Consider the following 11,773-nt stretch of genomic DNA (forward strand, 5'->3'; position numbering starts at 1 on the left):
GTTGATGATGATGATATGAACACAACTTACCTGTTGGCTTAATTTGCTGGTGTGTCTGTCTAGGCTCCTAGCACCTCCCCTCGGATAGTCTGGGGTCTGTGTGCTCCCTGGTAGAGTTGTGGTGCTCACTTACCTTCAAAGCTTCTGAGTCTTATTCAGTCTTAAAAAAGGCAAAAGGGTGAAAATAAACCATGCTACAGATTCCAGTCAGATGTTCACTTATAAACACAGGCTTGACAAATAATGCTCTATCAGTATCAATGCACATCAGTGACCATATTGTTCAGTCTTGCATTTGGGAGTGTTTTCCAATTTAAAGCAAATCACTGAAAGAGACTTTCAAATTGGTTTCATTGAAGAAGAAGAAATGAAGGGAAGCTACTTGAGATCTGACAATAGCTGGAGTGATTTGTAAGCATGAAGCATGCAAGATAACATTTAATTAACAGTGGCAAAAATAGAACATCACTTTGAATTTACGTAAGTTCTCTTGTTCTACATATGAGCAATGCCCTTTATTTAAGTTCATCTTTTCAGAAAAATTATTAACCCTCCATTCCTGTAGATGATATACCAGTCACAGGTTGGGCAGCATTTCCCCTCCCTTTTCTGAAGATTTTAATACTCACGTGTAGGGTATCCAGACAGTATGTTCCAAAAGATCTCAGTCAAATAATTTTCCCTAAAGCAGTGAAAATTACTGTTTGTATAGTAGAAATTACAAATAAATCCTTATGTCTAACTGTGCGAAGACTTATCAATTGCTGCATGAATTTGAAGCATCTCTGTGGCTTAATCAAGTATTATATCGAGAACATACGGAGAAGCTGGGATGCCTGCAACTCAGATGCCAGTCCTGGGCCCCCTGATAATCAGAGCCAGTTGCCTGATCCCTTTTGGATGTCTGCTTTTCCCAGGTACTGTTTTTCACGGCTGACCAGCGAGAGGGCCCTGACACTGTGGATGACTCCAATTATTCAGTGAGACAGATCTTGAGAGAGTCTTGGCTCAGAGCCAAGCTCAGACCTCCCAGCCCTGTTACTGCTCCAGCGATGCCGACAGATGGAACCCCTCTGCTCAGCACACAGTATGACAGTATTGCTGTCTGCATCCAATTTCCATCCTGCATTAGAAGGTCAGTGTTGAGGCACCACAGAAATGGCCATCAGGTTTGCTCCAAGAGTCCCTCCAACCCCTCTGGCCTGCTGCACCTGCCTTTGCAGTGAAGCTGAGCAAGTTGCCTCTCTAAGCACAGCATTCCTGCCCACAGCTTTGAGAGTCTGTGATGGCTGATCTCACAACAGCAGGACAGTTCTGTTCAGTAGGACATGTGATGCTGGACAGGGTGCCTAGCTTATTCACTACTCTTGCAATTCCTTTGTGATGGAGAGGGTGTTTTAGACCTGGAATACAATTGGAGTGACCATATAATGCTGAATAGCCAGGTTATGCCCTCCCCCTCCATGGAGAACTCCACTTTTCACTGGCTAAGGCCCTGACAACTTGGTGCAATTATGGAGCAAGTGCCCAGATGCTGTGTTGAGTCCTCTCCAGACAGAACATCTCTGAGGGGCTGCAGACTGCAGTGAGCTCACTGGCGTTGGAGCACACTTGATTTTATTCCACTTTTGTGTTCTGCAAGCTTACTGCATACTACACTACTACACCTCTGTAAATTAGAAAACACCAAAGAAACCAGATCCCAATATGTGAAATAGCAGTAAATTGTAGTAATAGTAAGCTCTACGGGAATTAGTAGTTAACCCACTAGTAATCAATAATTATGCATGGCAATTAATCAATTCCACAAGAAACATGAGCATAGGTGGGATCTATTTCTGTGATCTTATTATTCAGAGTTAAGCTGTGCTCCAGTTTTTGTGACAGTTGTTTTGAAGTTGCTGACAAAACTGATGGCCTGTCAATGATGGTGTCTCCTAATCATACCCCCGGGTTATGATGAACCAGCTTGGCCTTTTCCAAATGATTTTCCTTTTCCATTTGATGCAATGCAGACTCCAAAATCTACTTGACTTTGATGTGTCCTCTGTAAAGTATGCAAATACACACTTGCCAGAACTTCTTCCTCCTGCTCCACTTTTCCTTAATGAGATGGCAAGAACAAATCAGCCAAGAGATGGGAGCACACTCTGATGGATCATACTCCTCAATTAAGCTGGTTTTGGATAAGAGCAAACCACAACCATTGGGATGAGTCCCCCAGGATTCAGACTAGTTCATTCTTCATTTTAGATTAGATCTTCTGAACACCATTACCACTCTATCCTCATCTCCCCACAAAATTGCACCATTCATTGCCTGTAGAGATTGACAGCTCAGATGGGCTGAGAATGAGCAGGTTTCTTATTTTTGTAATCCCCATTATCTGTGTTCAATCAAACCAGATTATGATAGTACACACTGAGCAATTTCCATGTTTTGTGAAGAATCTATTTCTAACATGAAAAATACTGTATTTGGGCAGGTAGGGCTGATATAGCTGTAGTGACAAATGGATCAAACAAAACCAATCTCCTTCCAAAAATAGCTACATGTTTGGATGTAATGAGATGATAAATGTGGGTGTCAGCTGCATTAAGAATGGACTTTATCATGCAGGAATGGCTCTGTGAAGCTTTACAGATTTACTTATTTTCTGCCTCTTATTTTGAGGATGCAATTCTTCCTGCTTCTAAGAGGGTCTTTTATATTTTTGTCATCTCCTCTACTTAAAGAAACCCTTTAAGTTAAAGGAACTTAAAGTGTACTTTAACCGGAGTCTTTTTTCACCAGTTACACTAGTAATATTGCTTCTTCTCAGAGCTTCAGCTCAGTCTTGGAGCTTGCAGCAGCATGAAGACAAAGGATTTTTAGCACAATAAGAAACTGTCCAACATTCCCAAATGTGAGGTTGGAGCTTGACTGATTAAACAGTTAGAGAACATGTTTGGTTACTTCATTTGGGATACTTCATTTTTGGCTTCCAATTGATTTTGTACCTGGCAGGACTGAAGGAGGATTTAATATAACTCAAATTCAAGTATGGTAGAAAAATGTCTTATCAATCTCATTTGCGTTAAAAACTGGCCAAATTTTCAAACCAAAATATTTTTAAGAGGAGCAAAAACCTGGGTCTGTGTTTGGACCTCATTCAAAGGGTGCCCAGTTTAATGCTCAGTTTAGTACAATACCCGAATTTGAGCAGGAATGAGACCAACAACTACTTAGAGATATTGTTAATTTTCCAATGTCTTGTATCCTCACAGAAAAGAGAACAAAGTGCTTTGAACCTGTTTGTTGTCCTGTCTGCTTGCTGTAGTCCTTGAGCGCAAAGAACTCTTCAGAGGAGAATTTTCCCCTTCTAAATAGAGACTTCTGATCCCAAAATTTGTGAAATCTTTCCAGAGAGGTTAGGTTTTCACTGTATCCCTATACACTCAGCTCCATATTGAAGGGCCTTTTGGGACCTGCAAACTTCACATGAAGATAGTTCTGATATGAGGAGACGCCGGATTTGGGTTGCAGTAGGTGACAGCTACAGGTCATGGAGCTGCATGTGTCCAGCTCCTGCTAAGCCATGCACCTTGCGTGGCTTCTCACCACCAGAAGGGGTTTTTGACTGGGGGAAGCCAGTAGGATCCGCTGAGACTCTCAGCAAATACCTCCATCACTGTAATTGAACTTCTGAGGTGTAAACAGAAGAAATCATCACCATCCAGCTTCTTCGAGTTCTGTCCATTCTCTCTGCTGTACATATCTGAGGGTATCTGTCAGTTAATTACAGCTAAGTTTTCCCAAGACAGTGATTGTTCTTCAGACAAATTATTATGATTTTTTATCATCTGCTGTTATGATAATTCTGTAATTTTTTTTTTGATGTTGTGTGACAACTCAGTCATACTCAGTCATCCTCTCTACTATTGCCTCATATTATTTTAATAACTGAGCTTTATACAATGTTTTATTTAAATGCATGCTAGTGCCTGCCTTTATCTGCACACCTCCAAGGTACGTGCAGTGGTCAGTGGGTCCCGATGATGGTCAGACTGAATGATAGAGCAACTTCTGCTGCTCTCCTCCACAAAAAAGACCCCTCCCCAAACACCTCCTCACCACCAGTAGTAGGAAGCATCCCAGGGTAGGAGAAATCCTGTGGAAGAGCCAAGATTATCCTCATTCAACAAATGAGAGCCAGCGATGGCACCAGGGCAAAGGTGGACAGCTGGGGTGCTGTGCCTGTGAGCTTGAAGTTCAGAAGATGCTCTTCCTCCAGTTTTAGGGCATGTGAGCTCCTGGCAGAAGCAATGAGGCATTCCTCATATGGCTTCTCCTCTAGGCCCTTTCCCTTCTCCATGTTTCTTCTTCTCTTCTTTCTCTCTTTCCCTCCTCTGGATGCTCTGCAGTAGTTTTATGTCTGTCTTACACTGTGGCACCCAGAGCTGCCCCAGCACTCGAGGTGAGGCTGCCCCAGTGTAGAGCAGAACAGGACAATCCCCTCCCCTGCCTGGCTGGTGATGCTGTCCCTGATGCACCCCAGGGCACAGGGGGCCCTCCTGGCTGCCAGGGCACAGTGGGTGCCAAGTGGTGGGATGGACGTCCATGGGAAATGTGCCCTTCAGGAAACAAGCATCATGTGCTTGACCTGAAGGGGGGGTATTCAAAATGCTGTGTGAGTCCTAACAAGGGACACTGAGGACACTGAGCACCAGTGTATAGTTTGAAGGCAAATTCTGGTTATAAATCTGCTGGCTTTTCTGTTGAGGGGCAAAGTTATAAAAAAAACTATTAGTCAACACTGTAATTGATGGTTTGATGGTAATTTGCAGCAGCACGGTACCATGAATATCAATTTTATTCAAAAGAACAGATAATGAAAACTTTTCATTTTGTAGTGACTCACGTGTAATACACTGCATTTCCTTTAATAGGAAATGATGTGCGTACAAAATCCATAGTTGCTATGATTAGTTGTTGCTGATCTTTAAAGATAAGAAGCAAAGCGGGGGGAAAAATTGAAAACTGTGTCAATTTATCTACAAGAAAGTTACTCAAATACCATAAGTAATGAGTCTCTGAATAAAAATGACTATAATGAATCACTTCCTTGAAGTATAATTTAGCTGTGTTTAGAACTGAGTAAGTACAGCTTTGAGGTCCTAAGAAGTGTGGATTTCATAAAGTGAAATTTCTTAGAGTCATTAAAAATTAGCTTGGTCTCTTTAACATAATTGGTACTACATATATTCCAGCGAATGATAATGGAGTGTAGAGCTTTTTGTATCCTAAGTGCAAAAAATAATGTAGTCCCTGCAGATACATAAAATCTACTTGTGAAGCCAGTGCGGTGTGATGGCACAGGAGATGTATTTTAAATTTGCAGGAGCAGACATTAAGTGGGAAGGAAGTTATACAGTCAAGCACTTAATATGTTCTGCAAATCTTCTTTCCTTACTATTCAGCTTTTGTGACACTCCTCCCTGACCGTTGATTGAAACTTCACCAGAGACAAAGCAGGGCATGATTTCACATACTCAAAGTAGCAGAGCAGATATTTAGAAATGTTTTAAAATGTTTAGAAGTTGCTTAGGCTGCCTTCAGAAAGACCAAACGTGTCTTGCTTTGAGTGCTTATTTTTATTGTCAGTTGTGAAAGATAAAAATCAACATAATTTTAGCAGGAAAACTTCAGCTTAAAAAAATTATTGTTCATTATTACAGGGCACAATATTTCAGGCACATTACCGCAAATAAATCTATGATTTTTTTGTTACTGCTTTATGAAGAAATAATCCAATTCTGGGAATATATAGTCATTTCACAAAGCAAGAAATCATTGTAATATCTCACTGTTTTCAGTCTTTCTAAGTTAAAACTATTCTTCTGACATTTTACTTCCAAAGACAGAAATCAATGGAATTGGAGAATCATAAAATATCCTGAGTTGGAAGGAAGCCACAAGAATCAAAGTCCATGTCCTGGCCCTGCACAGGGCACCTCTGTGAATTACACCACGTGCTTGAGAGCATTGTCCAAATACTTCTTGAGCTCCGTTGGGCTTGGTGCTGGAGAGCCTATTCCAGTACCCGGCCACCCTCTGGCTAAAGGATCTTTTCCTGCAACCCAACCTAAAGCTCCCCTGACACAAATTCAGTCCATTCCCCCAGGTCCTGTCACTGTCACCACAGAGAAGAGATCAGTGCCTGCCCCTCCCCTACCCTCACAAGGAGAGGATGTAGACTTCAGTGAGGTCTCCCTTCAGTGTCCTCCAGGCTGAACAGACCAAGTGACCTCAGCTGTTCCTCATACAGCTTCCCCTCAAGGCCCTTCACCATCCTCATGGCCCTCCTCTGACCCTCTGTAGCCTTACATTAGGCTATTGTGGCACCCAGAGCTGCTGCCAGCGCTCAAGATGAGGCTGTCCCAGTGCAGAGCAGAGCAGGACAATCCTCTCCCCTGCCCAGCTGGTGATGCTGTCCCTGATGCCCACCAGGACACAGGGAGCCCTCCTGGCTGCCAGGGCTCTGTTGACCCATGTTCAACTTGCCACACTTTCCATGACACTGCTTTCCAGCCTCTCATTCCCCAGTCTGTCCATACGTCCAGCATTGTCCCATCCCAGGTGCAGAATCTGTTACTTGCCCTTGTTAAGCTTCACATGGTTGGTGATTGTCCGTCCCTCTCACTTGTCGAGGTCTCTCTGCAGGGCTTCTCTGCCTTCAAGGGAGTAAACAGCTCCTCCCAACTTAGTGTCATCAAAACAACTTGAATAAAAGATTTCTAATGCACCTTACTTATTGAAAATAACCCTTAATTTCTAAGTGGTTTTTTCACCCTTAAAAATCCCGTACAACTTGAACAAGTCTGTATCTATTCCTGTATCAAGTCCTATTTTACAAGGCTCTTGGTTGAGATTATATCAGTTTGTTAGAGCACAGAGGAAATAACACCAGGATTTGATCCCAGTTAGAGAGTTGGACTTTGTGATCCTTGTGGTTCCCTTTCAACACGAAATATTCTGTGATCTGTGATTGCTCTGTGTTGGTAGGTTCTGTAGAAATATTCCCTTTTCCATTGCCAAAAAACTCGTGACAAGCATTTTTCAGTTGACTAATTCTTTCAAATGCCTGGAGTCACTTCTCTAGGGACAGATTTTTTCTAAGTACCTCCAGAATATTGCCATCTTCTCTCCTGAGTAACACTGTTGTTAAGACTTTGTTGTCTTAACAACAAAGACTCTGCACTCTCTATTAAATCTCTGCATTATAATTCATATATTTCTTTCATACCTGGTATAGATGGAAAAAACCAAAAATTTCAGCTGAAAAATTATTGCATGGTTTTAAGTAAAAGAGTTTTCATTGTCAAATCTCAGTGGATTTGAGATTTTTAAGGTGGGAAATTCAGCTTCCCTCTGGGAAATTCACTACATTATTTTTTCTGAACATTCACCCTGGATTTAATGTTGATTCATGTCCTCTATCCCTCTGTCTTTGAAGAGGTATTTTTGCAGTAGGAATCCTTGATTACTTCCTTTCCCTGCAGACAACAATTCTTTAGCAGTTTTTGTGGTGCTGAAGAGTTTTTAAGTCATCTCTTGAGTGCTGGCTAACCTATCAGTTCAGGGCTTGTGGTTTTCTTTCTAAGTCTAGCACAATGCTCTTGCACCATGTGGTGTTGTGGTATCATGACTTCTTTTACATCACTTCCCTAAAAAATGACAGTGGTGATGCCAAGTGAAAAAGGTGAAGAAAACTGGTTTATTCGCAGACACCAGAGTCTGCACTAATGCTATCACTCATACTTTTCCCCAAGGATTTTTATCATTAATTGTGAGATTTGATGATGTTGCCTGCAGTGATTGATGACAGGGTGTCTAAATACTGGACATACAATTTATTATCAAAGTCAACATTTCAAAACACTCCGTTTTCAAAGACTTTTAGTACATTTTATTTGCTAGGGGCTTGATTTCTTTCTTTATTCTTAGGACGCTTTCCATTTCATGTCATTCTCCAGTCTACAACCTTGCTAATTGATAAATGCTTTCCTTGTTTCTTACAGCAGATATTCTAGTTACTCACCTATTTCTAATCCTGCTTTTTTTTAACTCATTTGCAAAATTTCCAGTTGCCTTATCTTTTATTTTTCTTCTTACAGTGCTTTTATTGTCTTTTTTTTTCACTTATGATGATATTTATTTCCTTATTTCTCCAGTACTAATCCTTGAGGATTCATGCCATTTGACATCTAAGAGCTGATTTCTTGTGACTGAAGTTCTGCAACTCCTGAAATTATGAGGGCCTCCATAAATACACATAGATTGAAGTGACTTGATTTTCTGCATGAAGTAGGTGTTAAAGTACAGACCAGGGAGAGCCTGGTTGTCTGGGATCCAGGTTTGTCTAAGACAGCCGTCAGAGAGGAGTGATACCATTGATCATGCTGCCTAAATTTATGTTGATTAAAAACAGCCAGTTCTGAGGAAACCCCTATGCACTTGAGTACCTCATATGAAAGAATATCAATAGGTGGTGCTACCCATCATACGCAGAGTGCAGTTTTTAATTTTCCTTTCTATAAAACAGTAAGTTGTCTTATTATTAAAGTCCTCCTGTACAACATGGAAGGTGAAATCTCAAATCTCTTAGCATTAATAATCTTTTCTACAAGGCCTTGGTGTTTTGGAGGTATTTAAGTCATGTCAGTGTCCTAGTTTGGAAGACAGGTGTCTACTAAGAAAGGCAGGAGGCTCTCTTTGAAACGGAGAATGTAAACCCCCTCCCTCCAAATTATTATAATTTTGAAATCAGGCAAAGATATGGGAATTAGGAAAAACAGTTTTTTACTAGGGAAATTAAAATAGAAATACAGTACTACAAAGAAACAAACTCCAAGCCCTGACAAAGTCAGAGTACAACCTGACACCCTGTTGGTAGCAGTCCCATTCCATGGTGGCTGCATCCTCCTGCAGTGACAGATGTGGCTCAGTTGGAGCAGTGCTCCTGTAGAAGGTGCAGTTTCCCTCCAGGGCTCCAGTGGTGATGTGGAGAAATCCAATTTTCCCTCTGGAGTCCAGTGGAGAAAGGGGCTCCCTTAGGGTCCCAAAACCTCTGTTTTTATCTTGGTAAGAAATGTTGGGCTCTTCCCCCTGGCTGGAGCAACTTCCAATGGGATGAAGTAATTTTATCAGTCACACAGTGGACTCAATGGGCCATTAGCAGAAAATGACTCCCTGATGGAAGGATGGGTTGTGAAAAGATAAAGAACAATGCCCTGCCTGGCTTCAACGGATGACTCATTAGCAGAAGGTCTCCCACGGAGATAAGGATCACTGCCCCCACCCTCAACAGCTGGTGATAGAATAGATACCTTTTATCACACCCTGTATTGTAACCCCAGATAGTCAGTATTGAAAAAAAGTACCACAGGAAGCTGAAAGGTGGAAAATCCCACTGTGAAATTGCATGAAGCAAAAGACTCTGCATTTTCCTTCACTGGTGACTTAGTCCTCAGCTATTGGATCTGGAATATGTTGTTGGTTTCTACTTCAGAACTAATTCCCAAATAGTGGAACCCAGAAACTGTCCTGGTTCACTGAAGGGTACTCAGAAAAGGTTGGTGGGGCTACTTGCAGTTAGGGCCACCCTGACAGTGACAGGTACTCAGAAAGGATGAACAGAGCAAGATGTCTGGGGACAGAGATGCACTGTCACTTCAAATTTTCTCAGAAAAAAAGCTTTTCCATCGAGCCTTGATTTTTCTTTCCCTATCTGACCAAATCAGTGGCCTTCCATGATGGAGTGACTGTATCAGTGGACAAGGGAAGGGTTACAGGTGTTATTTATCCGGTCTTGTGTAAAACCTTTGACACAGTCCCTCCCCCACAATAACCTTCTCTCTAAATTGGAGTGAAGGATTTGATGGGCGGATTGTTAGGTGGATAAGGATTGGCTTGATAATTGCATCTGGAGTGTAGAGTCAATGACTCAGTGTCCCAGTGTACACAGTGACAACTGGTGTCCCTCAGGGGCCTGTACTGGGACCAGTGATTTAATATCTTCATTAATGTCACAGATAAGGGGGTCAAGTGCACCCTCAGCAAATTTGCAGATGACACCAAGCTAAATGCACTAGATGCCATTCAGAGGGACCTGGACAAGCTCTAGGAGAGGGCCCATGGGAATCTCATGAGGTTTAACAGGACCAAGTTCAAGGTGCTGCACCTGGGTCAGAGCAGCCCTGGTACCAGCAGAGGCTGGGGGTGGACAGATCAGAGCAGCCCTGCCCAGAAGGACTTGGGGGTGCTGTGGGTGAGAGGCTGGACGTGACCCAGCCATGGCACTCCCAGCCCAGAGAGACAAACGTGTGCTGGGCTGCACCCAGAGCAGTGTGGGCAGCAGGGCAGGGAGGGGATTCTGCCCCTCTGCTCTGCTTTGCTGAGACCCCACCTGCAGTGCTGCACCAGCTCTGGGGTCCCAGCACAGGGAGGACATGGACCTGCTGCAGGGAGTCCAGAGGAGAGACACCAAGATGATCAGAGGGATGGAGCACCTCCCCTATGAAGACAGGCTGAGACAATTGAATTTTTTTTTGCCTGGAAAGGAGAAGTCTTAGGGATGATCTAATTTTGGCCTTCCAGTACCTGAAGGGAGCCTACAAGAAATATGGAGAGAGACTTTTTACAAGAGCACATAGTGACAGGAATAGGGGCATGGATTCAAACAAAAGACAGTAGATTTTGATTAGGTATTGCAAAGGAATTCATTACTGTGAGGGTGGAGAGGCACTGAAACAGGTTGCCCAAGGAAGCTGTGGATGCCCCATCCCTGGAAGTGTTCCAGGCCAGGCTGGATGGAGCTCTGGGCAACCTGGTCTAGTGGAAGGTGTCCCTACCTACATCAGGAGGTTTGGAACTAGATGACATTTAAGGTCCCTTCCAACTCTGTCTGGCTACTCTGTCATTTTAGGATTATAGAATGTGATGTTTCTGATGTTGAGTGGTGACACCAACATTGCCAGCATGGCTCAGAAAGCTCATGGTGGTGTGCATGAGGCTGGAGCAGGGACGTAGTGGCCAAGAACCTCCCCACTCAGAAACCTGAGTCAGGGTTGCTTCATGCTGTGGAGTAGCCAGCAGCACTTTTGTCTGTTTTCCTTGGAAGGAAGTGAAACGTTTCCACAATCCCCACTTTCCCCATACACACGGCCCTACAGGGTAGACACTCTCACCTGAGTCTGACCAGTCCACCAAAGACATCCATCTGTTCATGACTGAGTCACAAAAACAGGGCTTCCTAAACCAAAAGAGGGAGAGTCTGAGGCATCCTGTGGTTTTCACCCACTTCAGTCCAGGAGATTAACTGCAGAGCTGCTGAATAATCAAGACACTTGATTTTGGATGAATGACTGTGAGATTAAGAGCCATAATTTAGAGTGAAAGGTTTCAGGAATGCAGTTGGATTAATTAGGTTTCACTATTAATTGAGCCCTGGAGGAGGAACAGTTTGCTTTTGTTACTGCCAGGTATTACTCTTAGAAAACATACCAATCAGACCTTGCTCTCAAACCCAGGACACATCTCTAATCCTCTGCTGTTCTTGTGCTTCCCAGTACTCTTCAAGGCTGATGCTCCTTTTCGCAGACACCACAGGCCTGGAAAAAATAAATCTATATTTATCCAGGCCTTCATGGGCCAGCAGAACACCTGACCAAAAAGCCTGAAAGAGGGAAGGTACCAGTGATTGTACTGCTGAAAATTACTCTGTGTGGAGAGG

At 42.9% G+C, this 11,773-nt stretch overlaps 1 protein-coding gene across 1 annotated transcript in view; it reads left to right on the forward strand.

Annotated features, from left to right (window-relative positions):
• LOC117010778 overlaps window positions 1-11,773 on the forward strand; it is a 35,485-nt gene that overhangs the window by 22,864 nt on the left and 848 nt on the right. Inside the window, exon 5 of the mRNA XM_033085729.1 lies at window positions 11,610-11,772. Within this exon, the coding sequence (XP_032941620.1) occupies window positions 11,610-11,707 (98 nt within the window). The 3' untranslated portion in view covers window positions 11,708-11,772. The remainder of the gene's footprint in view (window positions 1-11,609; window position 11,773) is intronic.

The sequence above is a fragment of the Catharus ustulatus genome, chromosome Z (assembly GCF_009819885.2).
Source record: "Catharus ustulatus isolate bCatUst1 chromosome Z, bCatUst1.pri.v2, whole genome shotgun sequence".
In the NCBI taxonomy this organism is placed as follows: Eukaryota; Metazoa; Chordata; class Aves; order Passeriformes; family Turdidae; genus Catharus; species Catharus ustulatus.